Source organism: Chiroxiphia lanceolata, chromosome 1 (assembly GCF_009829145.1).
Source record: "Chiroxiphia lanceolata isolate bChiLan1 chromosome 1, bChiLan1.pri, whole genome shotgun sequence".
Lineage (NCBI taxonomy): Eukaryota > Metazoa > Chordata > Aves > Passeriformes > Pipridae > Chiroxiphia > Chiroxiphia lanceolata.
Genome location: NC_045637.1, coordinates 130,943,232 through 130,962,216, shown reverse-complemented (window position 1 = coordinate 130,962,216; position 18,985 = coordinate 130,943,232). Strand labels below are relative to the sequence as shown.

General features: G+C 36.7%; 2 protein-coding genes across 12 annotated transcripts in view; one reads left to right on the top strand and one right to left on the bottom strand.

The window, feature by feature from the left end:
* CASD1 (CAS1 domain containing 1) overlaps positions 1-10,883 on the top strand; it is a 28,776-nt gene extending 17,893 nt beyond the window's left edge. Inside the window, exons 10-18 of the mRNA XM_032695012.1 lie at positions 94-183; positions 753-872; positions 1,836-1,992; positions 3,521-3,600; positions 4,445-4,546; positions 5,831-5,971; positions 6,491-6,568; positions 7,541-7,633; positions 8,486-10,883. Coding sequence (XP_032550903.1) covers positions 94-183; positions 753-872; positions 1,836-1,992; positions 3,521-3,600; positions 4,445-4,546; positions 5,831-5,971; positions 6,491-6,568; positions 7,541-7,633; positions 8,486-8,752 — 1,128 coding nt within the window. The 3' untranslated portion in view covers positions 8,753-10,883. The remainder of the gene's footprint in view (positions 1-93; positions 184-752; positions 873-1,835; positions 1,993-3,520; positions 3,601-4,444; positions 4,547-5,830; positions 5,972-6,490; positions 6,569-7,540; positions 7,634-8,485) is intronic.
* A 728-nt stretch (positions 10,884-11,611) lies between these two features.
* The window catches only part of SGCE (sarcoglycan epsilon), a 33,579-nt gene continuing 26,205 nt past the window's right edge, over positions 11,612-18,985 (bottom strand). For 5 of the 11 annotated variants that reach the window (XM_032695022.1, XM_032695070.1, XM_032695060.1 and 2 more), the window contains 4 exons: positions 18,637-18,825; positions 17,005-17,048; positions 16,131-16,165; positions 11,613-14,403 (listed from right to left, as the gene is read on the bottom strand). In XM_032695022.1, coding sequence (XP_032550913.1) covers positions 14,353-14,403; positions 16,131-16,165; positions 17,005-17,048; positions 18,637-18,825 — 319 coding nt within the window. In that variant the 3' untranslated portion in view covers positions 11,613-14,352. Of the gene's footprint in view, positions 14,404-16,130; positions 16,166-17,004; positions 17,049-18,636; positions 18,826-18,985 lie in introns of all 11 variants that reach the window. The other 6 variants (XM_032695105.1, XM_032695096.1, XM_032695052.1 and 3 more) reach the window with 3 other exon arrangements.

Genomic DNA, 18,985 nt, shown 5'->3' with positions numbered 1-18,985 from the left:
AAGGTGGCTTATTGCTTTGAACTTTTCTCCTAATTTTGTATGTGTTCCTTGTTCTTTTTGGAATAGCAACACTCTTGTTTTGTTTTGCATTAGACTAAAGTATTAAATAGAGAACAGACTGATGAATGGAAGGGCTGGATGCAACTTGTTATTTTGATTTATCATATCTCTGGAGCAAGCACTGTAAGTGATTTGAAATTTATTTTTTTTTTCTGCTGGGAATGCAATTTGGATATGTTATTTGAAAGGAAAGATAGTGTAAATGTGTGTTAGAATTGAATTCCAGGAGTTTTAAACATGGTATAAGGAGAATTAGTTTTTCTCTCTATTTCAAGTGTAGACTTGATTGATAAAAGCATTATATACATTACTTGACCAGTGAAAAAATGTACTTGTTTCCTCTATGTAGAATATTACATTAATTTATTTTTAATTGCTAGCAAGATTCTTTTTTATGTTCTGAATTGAACTGCTGAAGGTGAGCTTTCAAAGAACCCTTCTTAAGTCTTTCTTAACTGGTAGTTAGAATATGGAAAGTATAGAGCAATAAATAGGATAAATTGATTTTAACATCAAAGAGGTTAGGGCACCAGAAGAGCATAGTAAGAAACAGGGAAATGTACCATAGGGTTTCTTTCCTTAGTTAAATCTGATTTACTACAGTGCAGAAAAATCATAAAATAGAGGTGAGGAAAGGAAATCCAAAACATTTACGTGGCCATTAATAAAAGGTACTTTATTTTTCTCAACAGTTTTTGCCTGTGTACATGCACATTCGAGTTCTGGTTGCTGCATATCTGTTCCAAACAGGTTATGGGCACTTCTCATATTTTTGGATAAAAGGGGACTTTGGTGTATACAGAGTGTGTCAGGTAAGAATATCTACTTACTGTTTTTATAAAGAAATTTGTTCAGATAGCAAAAAATCCATAATATATCCATCCTCCCTAAATGATGTGATATCAGATCACTTAAAAAAGGTTTGCACAGTAAAAATGGCTGTTGTGTCTATGTAATCTGATCTGTTTAGTTGGTAGTGTTTCTCTAATACAAACCTAAATCATATCAATGGTACTTACAATGTAGAAAATGTAAGTATGTACACTCTAAAATCTCAAGACAAATATTTTCTAATAAATAGCAATGGAGGTTCCATTGCAGTATCAATTTACAATATATATTAATATATAATTAATGATCCAGGCAGGCTTCCAAAGATAGTGTATTGGAGCCTACATTTATTACTAAAGAAAACTAATTTTCACACCATAACAATACTGGGAAACGTACCTGGTTTCGTGGCTTTCCTCCCCGTTTTTACAGCGTGTATTGTAGCAGTTTACATTTATTTTTTTTTTTAGTATGTGTCTTTTATTGCTGTTAAGTGTTACATTGTCATGTGACTCAGGTCACTGTGCTTATTAAATGTATGTCTACAGCCTAATTGCAGTGCTGATAATGGCATTACCTCGTTTTAACTGAGCTAGCCCAGGTAGCTGTGGGAGTGAAAACAGAGACATTAACAGCATCCAGCAACTGGAATACTTGGTCCTCAGCCTGGGAAATAGTCAGGTCTGGTTAACCTTATTTTCATTGCAATCTCTACCCAAGCAGTGTAGGACAGATCCAGAACCACATAATCAGCCTGCAGTCTTACATTGCATTTTTTATCTTCCCTGAGATACTTGCCCATGTTTCCACAGAAATATAATCACCCTGTGAGATGTAAATATGCAGATATTTTTGTACAGTGCTAAAGAAACATATCCCCTACATCTCTCACTTTGCCTCCCAGTTTATATATCCTCTGTCTTCTCTTCTCTGACACCCTTCAGGTTTTATTTCGTCTCAATTTCTTGGTTGTGGTACTGTGCATAGTGATGGACCGACCTTACCAGTTCTACTACTTTGTGCCATTAGTCACTGTTTGGTTTATGATCATTTATGCCACCTTAGCTATATGGCCTCAGATTGTCCAGAAGAAAGCAAATGGTAAGATTTTTTTCTTTTCTTTCTGCTGTAAAACATTTGCATGTTACTACAATGATAATCATAGAGAAAATGGCATTATTAATAGATCTCAGTCTCTTTGCAGCGCAGCACAGCTCTTCACAGAAATAGTTTGTCACAGATGAATTATGTGAGTTGAAAAAGTTAACAGGTGATAACTAAACTCTGCCTCTGGCTGCAGTCACATTATAATACTTTTTAATATGTTTTGATCATCAGAAATGTGTTTTATCAGGAATTGAAATATTACTGAATGCAAATTAAAACCATAGTTTGCACTGTCTATGCTTGCTGAGTCTGTGTCTGTCCTGGGCTAATAGGTACTAATAGGTTCACTAATGTGAACAGGGAGTGTTTAGACTTTCCTGTTCTGCTTTACCAATGTGTCTTATCCATCTTGAGCACCAGTTCTGCCATATCTGGCCAAAACATGGGGTTTGTAGTGTTAGTATCTTAGATTAAGTCAGCTATTATGTCTTGTGATACAAGTATTTTAAATAAAAATTTAAGTGAAATCTCAGTTTACTTTATGCGTTGCTATTCATTGAAAAAGCTGTCATTATGTCATAAATGCTTATTATTTAATTCACCTAAATTAGAACTACAACCTTAGAAGTCTTAAATCCTCTTTCCCTATGGATGGAGGAGTATCTCCATTTGATATTCTGCAGATATGACAGTGAATTATACCAAATATGTACTAGGAATAGATGCTGCAAAAATACACTTAAAAGTAGTTTTACATGGTATCTCAAAGGCAAATAGCTTCAATTTTATTTTTCTTTAAGTACAAAGGCACTTCTGTTCCAGAAACAGAGAAATTACTTGTATGTACTTCGGAGCAATAGTGTACTGTGAAACTAGAAAATCTTTCAGTGTCAGCTTTCAGTTGTTTATGTCCCTGTTTACAGCCAATTTATATGGCAGGAGAGGGAGATGATCTCTGTTGTAGTGTTGAGGCTTAGGTAGAGCTTAATATCAGTCGACAGCTTTGAGAAGTAGTTTCTCAGGCTTCTTTTAACAAGATACTTGTCCTTACTAACTTGAAGTTGAGCTTTGGAGTACAACCAGTACCCCAAAATTTAATATTTTCTCTATTTGTTTCATATGACAAAAACTGTTGGGTATTTTTACATATTTATTTGTTTACATTCACCTAGAGTAAGGACTGCCTGTGCAGAGTGTTTGGGAAAGCAGAGGTTTTAAAATACAGTTTCTGTTTGAACACCTAAATTCTCATCTTTCTGTATGTATGTTGTCCTTGTCTTAGACATGAGACTCAATTTAGGATTAATAGGTTGTTAATTGCTGTGAACGTTAATTGGTTAAAGTAAAATTTAAATGCAAATAGCGATAAAATATTGCTGGTAATATTTAAACGTTTATTTATGAATGGATCTGTTACAAAGCACAGCTACATTAAATAATTGGCAATTATTATTTAATGTGTCCTGGGTTTTGCTATTGAAAAATTAATGACAGTATAATGATTAATTTATTTCTTCCTCAGGGAACTGCCTATGGCACTTTGGTTTAGTGCTGAAACTGATTTGCTTACTGACATGTATATATTTTCTGTCATATTCTCAGGTTTGTAAATCTTGACTATTAATGACCTTAGAGTATATTAGAGTATATTATGGCCTGTCTCTACTTCTTAATGTGCTCATAACTTGTATGTTTGCTACAGTATCATAAATACAGAATCAAAAAGAAAAAAGAACCTTTTGGTTTCTTTTCATATTTGAATTGGTTTGGATGCTGGAAAAAAACTCAATTCTGCATCTTTCTCATTGGTTTGTTATCTTGACACATTTTCTGTGTACTACTACTACTACAAATGTAATAAAAACAAAGGTCTTTGCTTTGGTTTTGGGGTGGGGTTTTTTAATGTGCTTAAAGTTCCTGATATTTGGCAGCATATGGTGATATGTATGGTGATATGGTGTCTCTGAGAGACACATCAAAAGCCTGGTTCACAGCCTAAATTAGGGACTTACTGCATGCAGTCAGTACAGCTGGCAGAAATCAGGGCAGAGTTTGTCACTCCAGGATCTTACAGGGGAGTTTGTGTGGTTTTAATCCCTCACTGGTTTTAAGCCTTTTGTACTGTACTCGTCTGTAGAGTGTGTTTGTTATCACAGCATGTCAGTGGATCTCTCCCTTTAAGTCAGCAGTACAAAATGAAAGATGTGCCAATACCTTTATGGGAGGCAAAACTGAAACCCTCTCTCATGTGAAGAAGTTTTTTTGTTTTCTTTTTTCTTTTTTTTTTTTTTGTGTGCAAAGACTTCCAAGGAACCCTGTTATTTTGCTAATGCCACATAGCCATTGAAATAGGGACGGAATAATAGTAAAGACAGCGTATTGATTTAAATTTAGTAAATACAGTTGACATCCAAGTTAAAGCATTTGCCATGTTTATCTTTTACAGGGTACATTTGAGAAGATATTTTCATTTTGGCCATTGTCCAAGTGCTTTGAACTGAATGGAAATGTCTATGAATGGTGGTTTAGGTGGAAGCTGGATCGCTATGTATGTAACATTTGCATAAATTTATACTGGTCTTTTAAGTGTATTTTTTAATTGGGGGGAGAGCGGAGGGAGGGTTGTTTTCCTTTCCTCCAGAGAAAACAGGAGTTTACGCCAGTGTTTAATAAAAGACTAAGCTGCATTCATTTTAATTCTGCAAATGTCTGTCAAAGCCTTGCTTAAAAGAAGTTGCAAAAGGAAGTTGATTTATTTGCTTCTGGATTTAAAAAATAAAGTCATAAAGTGTCCTAGATTTGTCTTATCTCAGAAATTTTACTGTGAAAATTTAACACCTGTAGCACTTCAGACTGTTGTGGTAGCTTTCTTAGTAATACTTTTTGCAAGTTGTATCAATTAAGGATGTATTTCTTTTAAGATAGCCTTAAAATCAGGGTCTGGATGCCCAAACCAGACTATTCTTGCACATACTTTTTAATGGTTTTCCAGGGGGAAAGTGCTTTTATTCCCAGTTACTGACCCTACAGTGTGGGGGAATAGAACAGGGAGACATTTGGGTTTTTTTCTTTTGCTTTCTTGATAAAGGTAAATGCAGTTTCTAAGATGGGAGCATTTATCTGCTAAACTTACACTTAATGGGATCACTTGCATGCTTTTCCCTCTGGAGCTCTTCAGTAGCTGGAATTTGGGGAGCACACTGTTGTCACCCCCTGGGCTGCCCCCAGCAGCAGCACGTGCTGTTTTGGACTCGGAGCCTTGTTGCTGTGGACCCAGGAAGGCTTAAAATAAACACAGAAGAGAAGCACCACATGGGCCCGAAACAGCCTCGTGCTGACAGCTAATGAGAACTTGGCGTAAGATCGCAGAACACTCTGTTGAAGAACTCTGTCTGTGAGAAAGGGAAGCACTTGTCCTGCTTCTTGAATGTTTTCACCTGCCAACTTGGGAGAAAGCCAGAGACTCGTGGTTTTTCCCCAGAGAAAGCCTTTTTCAGTGTTGGCACCGATTGCAGAGAGGATAGTAGGTACTTGAAAGCTTCTTGACAAGCTTTGTCAAGACTTGACAAGCATTGTCTTGTCTTTAATGCTCTCTGAAGCATTAGTAAAAGTTGGGGGTTTTTTGTAGTTTGTAGTTTTTGTAGTTAAAAATGCAGTTTATGACTACCTAGTGTAGAAAGTCTGGTTTTGTTTGCTTCAGTAAATCTGGGAAAGGACCTTTTGAAATGTAGCTTTAAAAATAGTTTATCTTGTAGCATTTCTATTAAGTGTTTGTACCTAAGTACTTGTAAAGGCCATGAAATACTCTTTGCATTCTATTTGTCTTTTACAGGTGGTTTTTCATGGGATGCTGTTTGCTTTTATTTATCTGGCATTGCAGAAACGTCAGATGATATCAGAAGGAAAAGGAGATCCTCTTTTCTCCAACAGAGTTTCAAATGTTTTATTATTTATTTCAGTTGTCTCCTTTTTGGTACGTACCAACTAGAACCTAGTATAATCAGGTTTGTAAATATTTAAATAAGTTTTCTGAATTTCTTGTTTAGAAAATACTTTAAGAAATGAAATCTTGATCTGGAGATATTCCAGCTGTGTTTTTCTGTACAGCCCTACCTATCTGCTCATTAAAATATTTTTCTATTCAGTCAACTGTAGATAAAAACATCAGCACTCGTTCAGTTAATTGCAAAGGTTACAAGAAAATTGGATCATAAAAATAAAATGGTAGCTAATGCAGCTCTGATCTCCACCCTTGATTGCTTCTTTATTTGTGATGAAAAAAATTGTATGAATAAGTATAGTATTCACCATTTGCAAAGAATTTTAGAGAGACACAAAACTAAGCCAAATGTAGGGGTTTTTTCTACTAGTATCCCACATCTCAGTGAACAAATTACCACCAAAGCAACTCAAAATACCATACTCTTGTTTCATTTTTAAATGTTACATACAATTGCTACACAGACTGATTTTTTTTTTTTATATCTTTTAGACCTACTCTATTTGGGCTAGTAGCTGTAAAAACAAGACAGAGTGCAATGAGCTACATCCTTCTGTTTCTGTGGTGCAGGTAATTTTAATTATAGTCCTTTTCATTACAGTGATAGAACCTAGTCTATTCTTATTTGGTCTTGTTTTTAAATTGTTTTTAAATATATTTGTGCCTTAGCATGGAATGTCAGATATTGCACTTCATTCTCATGTCTGAAAGTGAAAAAGGGTTTAACGACATTGCTCAGTTTTTCGTTGCCTTTAAGCACTGGATTTGGACACTGTGACTGTGCTTTTGATTAACCTGGATGTCCCTAGCGTAGGTTTCATATGCACCGTTTCGGTCCACACCCAACTTTTGACTATTTGAGTAGCAGTGGAAAAGAAGGCAGCTGTAGGAAAGCACGACTGTTTGTGAGGTGTTACTGTAGGAAGCAACCTATGGGACCCTGTAGTCACTTTTAGGCAGAGAAGAGCTGAGCCACAGGGGCGTGCATGTGGTTTTTTTAAATTTAGATTTTCCTCTTGCTTTGTCCCCTGCCTCACTAAGCACCAGCTGTCTGATTCTGTGCCCTCTGTTTCTTTTTCTTAGTAGTTTGTCCTGCTCTCTTGAAAGGCAGCACGCATGACTTAATTTTTTAATATTAATTTGTCCATCCTGACACCCTGTCTTTAAAAATTGAGGGTTAATTCAGATTTGTGGCCACTTTTATTTTAGGCTGGCATGGTGTAACACGTTTTGTGGCCATGCCTAGTAACCATATAGTAACAGCTGTCAACATCAGGGCCATGATTCTGCTGGAGATGTAAATGTGACCTGCTATGCTTTAAGAATGTGTGTAAGAGATTTTTCAGTTTCAATGCCTACTTTGTTAAGTATAAACTGCATGGATTTTTGTTTGGTTTAGATAGATATTAGATATTAAAAAAATTTTAATGAATGAAGCAGTTCACTTCAGGCAGTGAATATGAATAAACCTTTTATGTGTTTGTAATTGGCTTGTCATCCACAGTTGCTTTTTTTTGTTTTACTTTTTTTTAAAAAAAAAAGATTTTAGCTTTCATCCTCATCAGGAACATTCCTGGATATGTCCGATCTGTGTATAGCTCGTTCTTTGCCTGGTTTGGCAAAATTTCTTTAGAGGTAAGTAGAACGACCAGAACTACAGTGAACTGAAACTTAGAAATGTAAGGATGTTTTATTATCTAAATTTTCATATAACACATAGTGAAAACATTTATTGGTTTACTCAATGCCATGCTGTGGTGTTTGACCTCTTTTAGCATTATAGCTTCTGTTACACTTAAAAATTACAAATGAAATAGCAGTCTCACGGTAGCAAGTTAATTCTTGTGCTGTTTTGGGGGACGGAGTGATTTAACGTTGTGAGGGTGGGGATTTAATGCTGGAGTGTGCTGTGAGATGTATGGAATTGGAAGATAAAAATTTAAGCCAGTTGAAGAATCAGCACAAATTGTACTTACTAGTGTAAGCAGACTTATAAATGTGCTTGCCCTAGAAAGCTTTTTGTGAATAATTAACAAATGTAACTTCACAAACAATGTATATGTAGTACATAATTTTGTGGGGGTTTTTTAAAGGATCATATTCCATTCTTCCAATTTCTGATGAATTTTAGGTGCTGGTCAGCTGCAGGGATCTGTGCATTCATCAGTTGAAGCATTCTCTCTTATTTCTAGGCTTGTTAGTTCAGACCCTCACCAGAGAGACAGTAACTGAGCAGAGGTGGATTCTTCCTCTGCTCTGACGGAATGTATCCCATGCTCCTCGGAGCCTTATTTGGTTAAGGGCCAAGCAAACCCATTTCACTGTGTGTTCTAACAAGCTCATAGTTTTTGTCTTATAGTGAAGACGTGGAACGCAACTTCTGATTTAAACAGAAGTATGTCAGTTGATGCAACAGTAATAATTATATGGCTTTAGGTAAGTAAAAATATTTATAAATATTATTAAACACCTTCTTTTTTCTTTTAGCTTTTCATTTGCCAATACCATATTTGGCTGGCAGCAGACACAAAGGGGATCTTGGTGCTCATTCCTGGATATCCAATGTTTAATGTTCTTGTCAGCACTTTTATATTTGTGTGTGTGGCACATGAAATTTCTCAGATCACTAATGATCTAGCACAGATTGTGGTTCCTAAAGATAACTCAACTCTGCTGAAAAGGTTGCTATGCATAGCTGGATTTTTTTCTGGACTACACCTCTTCTCAGCAATTCAAGATCAGTCAAGGCATTAACTTGGAAACTTTCTTCAGGTTTACTGTTTGTGTGCCTGAACAAAAATTCTCAACTGGAGGTACAAGAAGACATTTAAATTAAGCGTGTGGAAAATGTATATAGCGCAAATGTACATATTTTGTGTGGAAACAGCCTTCTCAAATAATCTGAGAAACAAGAGTGCACTGTACAGAACTGCATGTGAAAATGAGTCTTTTCTACTGGATGTATGTTTCTGTTTACATATCTGTTTAAACGTGACACGAAGGAGTGAGGTGGTTTAGCAGCATCATGGGCGTATCACGGGACTAAGCCGGCACTGGGGGAGCCGAGCGAAGAGCGGGTGTTACGGGCGCACGGCCCACACGTCACACACGCTGCCGTCATTCCCAGCAGGAACAAAGCTGAGCAAAGCTGTGAGCCTTCGGAATGGCCCCCTCTGGCTGATGTGGAACCAGGGCATTTTTCTGAACGAAAGGGTAATTTTTTGTCTAGAAATCAGTATTTTGGGTGGAAATAGTACATATTACGTGCAACCCTTTATAAATGGAAATAAGAAGTAATCATCAGTTGAGTGATTGAAGATTATATACGAGTTTACGTAATATTTTATGGGAGTTTTTTTAGAAATTTAAGATGTTTTCACAAATATGGTAAATTCTGAGATGAAATTTTTTTATAAAGAAAATTTGATTTTTTCCCCCTAAAATTAATAATCCATAAATTTTCCACTAATTCATCTAATTGTGTGTAGTTCCCTCTACAATCCCCATGAACAAACAGATGAATAATTTTCAGAGACTGAGGTCAAGATTGAGAATTTTTGGAACACCTTTGCAACTGAAATCACATCATATCCACTCTATCAGTTCTTAAGGAAATTGGAGAACAGGGAGATGGTGATCATTGAAGCTTTCACTGAGTTTGTAGGTGACCTTGAACTAGGTCTGATTAGGGACCTGGTGCCATATTCTATCCAGTAATAATATTTTCATTTAAAAGGATGTAAGTCAAGGATGCAAGCCACTCTGTTGGTATGAGGAGAAGGTACTGAGTGGTCATCTCTGTTGCATGCAGATGGTTGAATCTCAGAATTACAACTGAAATGAGATGGCAGCTGTTTGGAGGAACCTTTTTTCCCATCCCTTTTAGCAGTGCCCATCTTTCTTATTAACTCTTTCCTTTAGAAAAAAAACCTAAAATTAAAAGAAATAGTCCTTCAGTGTGGCAGTGACATGCTGTTGTTTACATTCTACTTATCAGTGAAGTTATGGACATTTCTTCCTGTTTGTGGGTTTGATTCAAGTAATAGTTTGACCTTTAGTTGGTTTTTCATTTTATTCTTCTCCTGATTATTTGTTAGCAGTCAAAAAACATGACCACAGTATTATTTTCCAAGCATGTGTGCAATTATGTATGATTATAAACAACATGAGTCCTAATTTGTACCATATTTACCATCCCATGCATGTTCTTGATCTTATTCCAGGTAAAACATTGAATTCAAACTTGCAGCCATGAACGAGTGCAAAAGAAAATTTGTGAGAATGGCTTCAACTTTTTTTTTTTCTTTTTTTAGTGGAGAACAGTTTTCTTTTAAAACTGTTTTAACAGTTTTCACCATAAAAACACTAAAAATCAATCATTCACTTGCCCCAAATTCAGCAGTTTTACTAAGCCTGCCAGCTATTTTAAAGCTATTGGAAAGATACTCAGCTGTTTGTTCTGTGTGTGCATTACTCCTGATGTTTGGGAAGTTAAACCTCCTCAAAAAATACCTGTGAGTGACTGAAGGAAAGGGTGTAGGTGAACACCGTAGACAGGGATAGCATGCATAACCTTCATCTATGCCAGTATTTTGAGCAACAGGAACTGTGAGTTTGAGGGATAACTTTTGTTTTGTTCTTCACAACTTAAGTATTGTAGATATAATTCTATTTATCTGTTGTACAGACTTGGTTAAAAGATTTATTTTTAATGTTTGAAATAATGCACTTGTTTACTATTACTGTATGTGGGATAAATATATTTTCTTTTCAGGTTATGTAAAAATATGAAGTAATTTAAACATTAAATAAATGTGCTGTGGATGCTTATTTTTGTAATGGGAGCAGCATGAATTAAGTAAAAACTTTTTATTGCTTGACTCGAGCTGCGCTTCGGTTCACTGTTCAGCCTGCCTGCAATCCCAGTTTAGTACTGCAGTTTCTCCAGAGCTCTGTACTTCTGGATACCATTACTTCGAGGTATTCACTGTATCACTAATTATGTCCGATGCAACACAGGAAGAAAGATTCTTCTGCAGTAAATGGCACTGTCCCTGCTCTGATGAAATTACAGCTCCAGTAGCCAAAAGCACCCTGGAGCTCAGGTGTCCTCAGCAGAATTCTGCAGTGGAGGCGGAGAATACTTTTCTGCCTGGGTTACAAGGCAGGAACTCTGAGGCACAGCTCTGCAGGAAAGGACAGGAACTGACTTGGGTTTTCTTTGGTCTGGCAACATCAAGAAACCAAACCCATCTTTAAGATTTGTTTGGGTTAAGGAATTTAGCTTCTAACTGAGCTACTTAAATCCCATACTAAATAGAAGGGGCTCCTTGAGGAAAGGACTCAGAGTGGTCGTTCCTATCCCCAGAGCTCCGTGTATATTCAGGGAGATAGTATCTAACACAGGCACCTGAACTAAGTGCTGCAAACACTCTCCATCCTTTCTAGTCATGACACCTGCTTCGGCATCGCCCCCAGCTAAACAAACCCTGCACCATCAGCTCCACCCCAGTTCTCAGACACCAACCATCCAGTATTGTTTCAGTAATGTTAACAGCTGTAACACAGTGTTCTTTAGGCATCATTTTGTAAATTAACCAGGCAACAACTTCACTCCTTCATGTTTTCCTATTTATTAGATTTTACATTTCAGATATGTACAAAGACAGCGGCAGGGCTTTCTATTTAATTTGATTGCAACTTAATCAATATAATATCAGTTCATACTGCCATCATAGGTTAAAAGAGGCTGTGAATTTACTGTCTTAATTAATTCTTTAGCCATTAAGTGTCTTTAACCAGCTTTATAAATCTATGCTTTCAGAGTAATTGTTTTAATAAGTAAAAATAAATAATTTGTTATTAAACTTACCTCTGATAAATGAAGCTTTCAGTCATAAAATAGGTCAGGTATGGTTAATACCCAAGTCACCTACATCATCAGATTCTTTTCAAAACAGGTGGAACCTCCACTGCTACAAACTAATTTTTTATGCATGTACATAACAGTGTGAGACATTTCCTTAAATATATTGGCACTGTTACATTAATACAAATAATGTGGGAGCAGCTCAACTGTTAGTTTATTGATTGTCATGTCATCCTCGAGTTACCAGAAATCGTTATGATCCAAACCCAATACTATTTACAAAGTTCAGTCTTAGGTTGCATTAAAAATCATTATTTAAAATCCATTCCATTCATTTCAGTTTCAAAACACTGGCAGCTCATACATTTGAAAACAGTAGTATACACTAACAGAAACCAAATGCTGATTGTACTCTTTTTTTTTCACAGCTTGAGTAAAAGATGGAAATGTCTAATTTACTATAAGCCTCAGTGTGCAGTTTTGTGATTCACTTTTCCCTGCTAACCATGCAAGCTGCTGGAAAGGAAGTTGGGGGTGGGGTTGTCTCTGAAGAAGCTGATTGACTGGGGAAGTCTTCCCTGGTACCTTTTGGATGAGTTAGCAAGGTGTGATGGATGTCACTTTGAAAGTGAGTAGGAATGGCTCTTTATTCCAACTGTTTCAGAAACTGCCTTAATTTTTCAACTTTAATGCCTGTAGCTTGAGCTACCTCTCCTGGTCTAACAACCACCAGCGGGATTCCTATGGAATTCCTATGCATTTGCTACCAAGTTCTGTGGGCTGTGCTGAGCATTCAGGGCAGCTTTGCAAACTGACATTGGAGGTTTGACAATACACAAGTATGTACTATGTACTGAGCACTGATTATATACTTTGCTGCAAGAGTTATCATACTTGTTGCACAAAATTTGTCTAAAAAGCAGCTCAGGACTTGTTCTAACTATCTGCTGAGATGCTGCATTCAAGTTCGAGCCTATAAACACATTTGCTTAAAAATTAAAATAAGTTTTTGTTTTGACAGAACAGGGTCATAACTGTAAAAAGAAAAAAAAAGCAGAACCAAAAGTGACTACTTTGGACTTTTTACAAATTCTAATAACCTCATTTTACAAATTCCTTTTATCCTCAGTTTTAAATTCCAGAATTACTCAAATTTCTCTTAGCAGAGACCCCACAAACCTCAGCTAAGGAAATGTAGCCAGCATTTAGTAATTTTAAAGCAGACGCAGTTTTCTGCTTACAATGCAATGTCCTGATGAGCATACAGCTTCTGAAAGAGAAAATATTACAGAAAAAAAGACAAAGCGTAAGTGTCAGCTTAAAACAATACAATGCTTTGAGGTAAAACCCCAAGAAATGTTGGTGTGAGCTGTTACAGCTGCAGACCCTGAAGTCCTGTGTTATGCTGTATTTGAAGATTTAAAGAAGCATCAGAAACTCATTTAAAATCTTGTGAAAAGTGTCAGGAGATAAATTATCACTGTCTATTGAAAAATATGGAAACCTCAGTACAGATCCTTTTACCAAAGTCCATATTTTTAAGCTTTCAGCTGCAGGGACAAATGCCTCTCAAAGTAACCACCTCCCAGGAAAGTATGTCTTAAATCAACTCCTTTTTATGGTTTATTAGATAGCTTGTTCTCCGACAACTCTTTGTACTCCAAAAAGAACAAAGAACGTGGAGGATACAAAAAAATTACCTTCATTGCGAACATCACAAAAAATTTTGAAGAGTTTTTTTGAAGAGTTAGTCCAAGTATACAGTAACAAAATTAACCATTTCTTATTTGCACACATTAATTTCTGCCTACAGTAGTTTGCAACAGTTTCTTGTAAAATAAGCAGATGAATGAATGGACAGATTTTAAATGTTTTATTGCTTACAAGTTTTCAAATACGGTAAATATCTGGTAAAAGAACAGAAATCCAATTTTCATCAGGAGTAGTTTTAGTTATTTTGTTTGGGGTTTTATTTCTTTTTTTTTTTTTTTCAAAAAATAACTTTTCTCATTATCTTTGATATTCTCTAAAAAATTAATGCCTAATAAATGTGCAGTACTATTTCTGAGCCTCGTCTTATTGCACAAGTTTTTGTGCTTATTCACTACTGCTTTTCCTGTGCAAATATAAGGCAATTTTATCATCCCATTAAACACTCTGAAATCCTTTGAAGTTTTGATTTCCCTGTTAAAACTTTCAGGAGAGATCACAAGACAGAATAAAGCTTGATATTTATTAATACATATAGATATAGATATGAAAGATTATTATCTGAATGTAACAAATATAAAAAGTTATCAGTGTTTACAAATTGTCAAAAATGTCCAAAGTACAAAAGGATACAGTACATTAGTTATATGGAAGTGATTGTACTCTCTGGCACTGAAAGCATCGTAATACTGTGGGCATGCACAATATACACCAGAAAAACTCATGCATCAACCAGAACAAATAAGGAAGTAAGACAATTTGCTGCCTTCTCTGATTACAAATTCATTGCTTCTGTTAGTTTTCTTTCCTCAGGAATACCATTTACCTGCAAATAGATGAGAATCTTTATAATCCATCAGTGGCACATGATGCTTCAACAATACTGAACTGTCAATTGAGAGCACAGCACATAAATAGTATTTATGAGTCCTTTATCAACAACCACATTGGAGAAACACTGCAAGTACAACCTGGACCAAGAGACGATATACACATGACAGAGCTTTGCTTGCTTTCTTCTGGGAGGGGAGAACATTGGGAAAAGGTTGTTTAACTGGGAGTTTATCTTTCTGTTTGGGATCTAACAGGCCTCATAGTCAGACTGAAGCACAAACCAGAAAAGGCAGTACACGGTGTACATGCAATCTTTAGTCTTTTGCATTTTACCCTATAAACTTTCTCATCTAAGCACCTTAAACAGTCCTCATGAATTGCGACTACTGACAGAGAGACAACTACAAAACTTAATGTATCTTTTCATATTGGAGACCAGTAGCAATTTTCATCAGTGTAATATAAATGTTAGATGTGAGTGGTCACCTTTCACACAATTCTTTCCCAGTTAGCTTTTAACCTTGTGAAATAGCCAAGCATTATGTCACCTATTAAGTCTGCCTTTTTAGTTAAGGTTAAAATAAAACTATTTCTTATTGGGGATTCAAATAGTTCCTGAAAAGGACAGTGGTTATTAGCCATGGTCTGCTCTTCAAATTACTAAATATGGCCTACTGAAGATTTAAAATAGAAATTTCTTATTCATAGTAGTGACTGATAGTATGTTAACAATCCTGAATATATTACTGGGAATTTGAATTTTCTGTACAAAAGGAAGAAAATTTATCAATGAAAGTCCATAGTTTTTTTTGGCCTCAGGTGTTTTATTTCTGTAAATTTCTTACTTGAACAGATGAATAAAACTGATTGCTAAGTTTGTACTCATGCTACTAAAAAAACTTAGTGGTAGCTGAATTTTGTTTTAAATGATAACTTTCTAAAAATCTAACCTTCTGACAACAGGAGTCATAGATACCCTGAAGATACCACAGAAGATAAACTGAAAGAGGCACATGCCATCATGTCATGGAAGTGCTTGCAGGTTCACCTGCACATCTGAGTTACAAAGCAAGGTGTCATTATAAACTAAGAGGAGAGGAGGAAACACTGTCTGTCCCAAATACATTCCAACACCTGCCCCTCCCACCCCGGATTTCTGAGAGCTTGTCACAGGCAGTGTCTGTGATGAATATGAAAGAACAGTTGTATTCTACCAAAATTATGTGCTACAGAAAATATAGACACAGGAGGATTTTTAAGATCTATTTTAAGGCAGTTTTTCAGTGCGACTCACAAGTGCCAAACCCATGCTAGCTTATATTTCATACCTTTTCAAAAATTCTCTCTGCTGTCACCATACAGTACTACCAGGTGATTTTGCATCTTTTTTTACTGCAAGACAGACTGGAATTCTTGTAACAAAACAGTCATAGCAGAAGAGTAGCACTATGTGACATTTTTATTCTGCCTTCTAAATGTCTGCACTAGTCAGTGTGAAGAGCTGTGCTAAATGTCAACCCAAACCAGTGCTGGAGGCTTTGGATCAAGGCTTTGGATCAAGGCTTTGACTTCTAGGGTCATCAGCCATTTCCAGCATATGTGCAATAAAGCACACAAATAGCACAGCTAGCAGAACTACAGTCAGGCTTTTTATAACAGTTTTTAATTTCCAGATAACAAAACAACCCGCATGGGCAAAAAAATCTATTATATACTTGCCTCAAATCTTTGAAATGTTGTCATACGAAATTCTCCTTTAATCCCCGAAAGCAGTAATGAAGAAGAAGGATTTTCAATGAAAAGAAAGAGTTGCTTATGTAACTCCTAAGTTAAAAGAAATCTTCCACTTGGAGCTGTAGTTCCCATATTATGTTCAATACATATGTATCTGTCTAGTGTTTTGCTTAAATACCTCTTTGAATATTTAAAAATCATGCTTTGGCCTCTACCTGTTCCCTGTGTGATTCTTACCCCTTTTCACATGGCTACGGCTGTAGCTTTTTCTCAAACCTGAGATGGCAAGTGGAGAGACCAGTCAAGCCTTAGTCTGACAAGGCATTCCTGACCTCAATCAGTGCATGAGCATTTGTGAAAAGATACAAAAGTGATGACTAAGACAGGGGAAACCTGAAGCATGGATATATGCCTCACCAAAGATTCCCCAGTATCGACCCTTTATGTCTAATAACAGCAATTAAAGAGCTCCTTCTTCAGAGCTTAACTAGTACTGGTGGGAATTAGAAATTTGGGGTTCCTACCAAGTATCAGAGAATCCCAACCATGTAACTACATTTGGGAATCTGGCTGTAGCTTCATGTTGTAACAGAAAATTATTTATACAAGGTTTCTAACTTAGCTGTACCCGATTCCAGGGTCTCATGCAGAGTCCTAATGTAGCATTTCTCCCACCTGTTCAATCATTCCCATCCCAGAATTTTCAGTGCTGTATCAAAAACAAAATTTTGGAATGACAATGCTGTAATACTTTACTATATTTGAGAATTATTTCCACTGTCCATAGACTGTATACATTTTGACTAGTGATTCCTCCACACTAGTCACTTAATAGTTACAGTATTCTCTGAGTACTGACCTGCACTCTGCTGCTGTGGAATCTGAGTCTGATGTGGCAGGTTCCTATAAAAAAACATTTAATATCTTTAATGTTTCCATACAAAGTCTGAACTGTCTTATGATGAAAGCTGAGTATTTACACTTCATTTTTTTTGCTTATGAAGCCATAATCTATTTTCAGAATGCAAATACAGTTGCCCAAAGGTTAGCCAAGTCCATGAAACAAAGAAAACTATTGCTAAAGTAGTTCCTATTATTTCACTTATCAGCTAGGTTCAAAGGCTCAGACTTGGTGAAATGCCAGAGGTAACAAGAGTCACCACGGGTTTCTGATGTTAAGCAAAGTTTGGTTTCTGTAAGTGATGAGTACAGCAAAGGTGACAGCATTTGCCACTTAGTTATTGACAGTGGAATGAATGAACAGTCAGCCAGTTTTATGGGTTGGACCAGTTCACTTATCAAGGCAAAGTTACATTTTTGTGCCCTGCTTCAGTGTCTGTTTTCACAGTTACCAGATATTAAGGTGTTTTTACAGAAAGGAATTAAGGGTTGGAATATAGGTGAAGCAGATAAATACTTTATGTACAACTCAGGAAAGCCTTTGGTACAAGATCTGGCACCCCAGTCATAAAAAACTGCTATTCTGAATAAAGAAGCCCTAAAAGACAGGGCAGAGCACTTTGATGCAGTTGTACAAGGAATAATTTATACAGCTGTACTTCCTGGAGAATTTAGCTTTGGGACAGGGAGAAGAAAACACGGAACTACACTATGAAGGGAATTCAGGGCAAGCATGTGTAAATTAGGGCCTAGTTAGTGCTGCCACTGGACCACTGGGACCATGCAGGCCTGCCAGCAGAGGAGCTACCAGCTAGAGATGGTGTTGTAGAGATGGCATTGAAAAATACCAACCACTCCTGAGACCACTGCCTCAGATCTGCTCAGCCCCACGGACCTCAAGCAAATCTTACCAGAAATGCCTTTTTGCTACAGCACTACGGACTTGTCTAAACTAGAACGTGTGCAAAGCACTGGGTGTGTCTGTCTCAGTAGCTTCATTAAGTTGCTGGTAAATGAACTCTAAGGGACAGGAATGAGTATTTTTCTGGCTTCTGTCTTGGAGAGAGGGTGGCAACAATGGAAACGGGTGAGAGCTCTGAGTGTTTTCCTCGACGGGTCTGTATTTTTTAATCTGTGTACTGGAACATGTTCTTCTGTTCAACATCAACATTTCAAACACAAACCATGTGTGACAGGTACATGACTAACCATTTACAAAGTCTGGATTTTCTGGTATGAAACTACCACCAACCTGGTGGTAGTTTTATACCAGAACTCCAAAGACACCCTGAGAGACAGGGTGTCTAAAATAGAACAGTTTAATTGATTCCTCTATCAAAAGTATTCCTCTATCACACATCTAACTGCTCCATGCAAAGCCTCTTGCTAAGATTTCAGACTGAAAGCCAGCCATCCAATTTTATAACAGAAGGCCTTTCTTGCTGCTGGAAATGCAAACATCGGAGCAATCTTGAACTGAGAGTCAGTACTGAAACCTCCATAAGAAACACATTTCAGAAGACATGCACTGGAATCTACAGTTAAATCGTGCAACACAGTGAGCATTAAGAAATAAAATCTAAACACTTACTGCTGTGTTTGCATCAGTGGCATGCTGGTATTGTCGTAGTTGTCCGTGTGAAGGGGCGGGACAATCTCCCCAGTCACAGGGTGAAACACGGGGAGCGTTGAAAGAGGCCACGCGATCTCTCTGTTTTTAGACATGTCACGAAGCTCTTTGGTTGATTTCTGTATAGCACTGTGGTGGACCAACTGGATGCTACGTCAAAAGGAAATAAAATAGTGAATACATATTTTAAGTGCTCTACCAAAACGGATAGATTTTTACAATTATTATTGTTCTTAAAAATATAAGGACTTTGACGCATGCTACAGACTCTACACTGCAGCAATTACTGTACCTTTACATAGTTAAATTA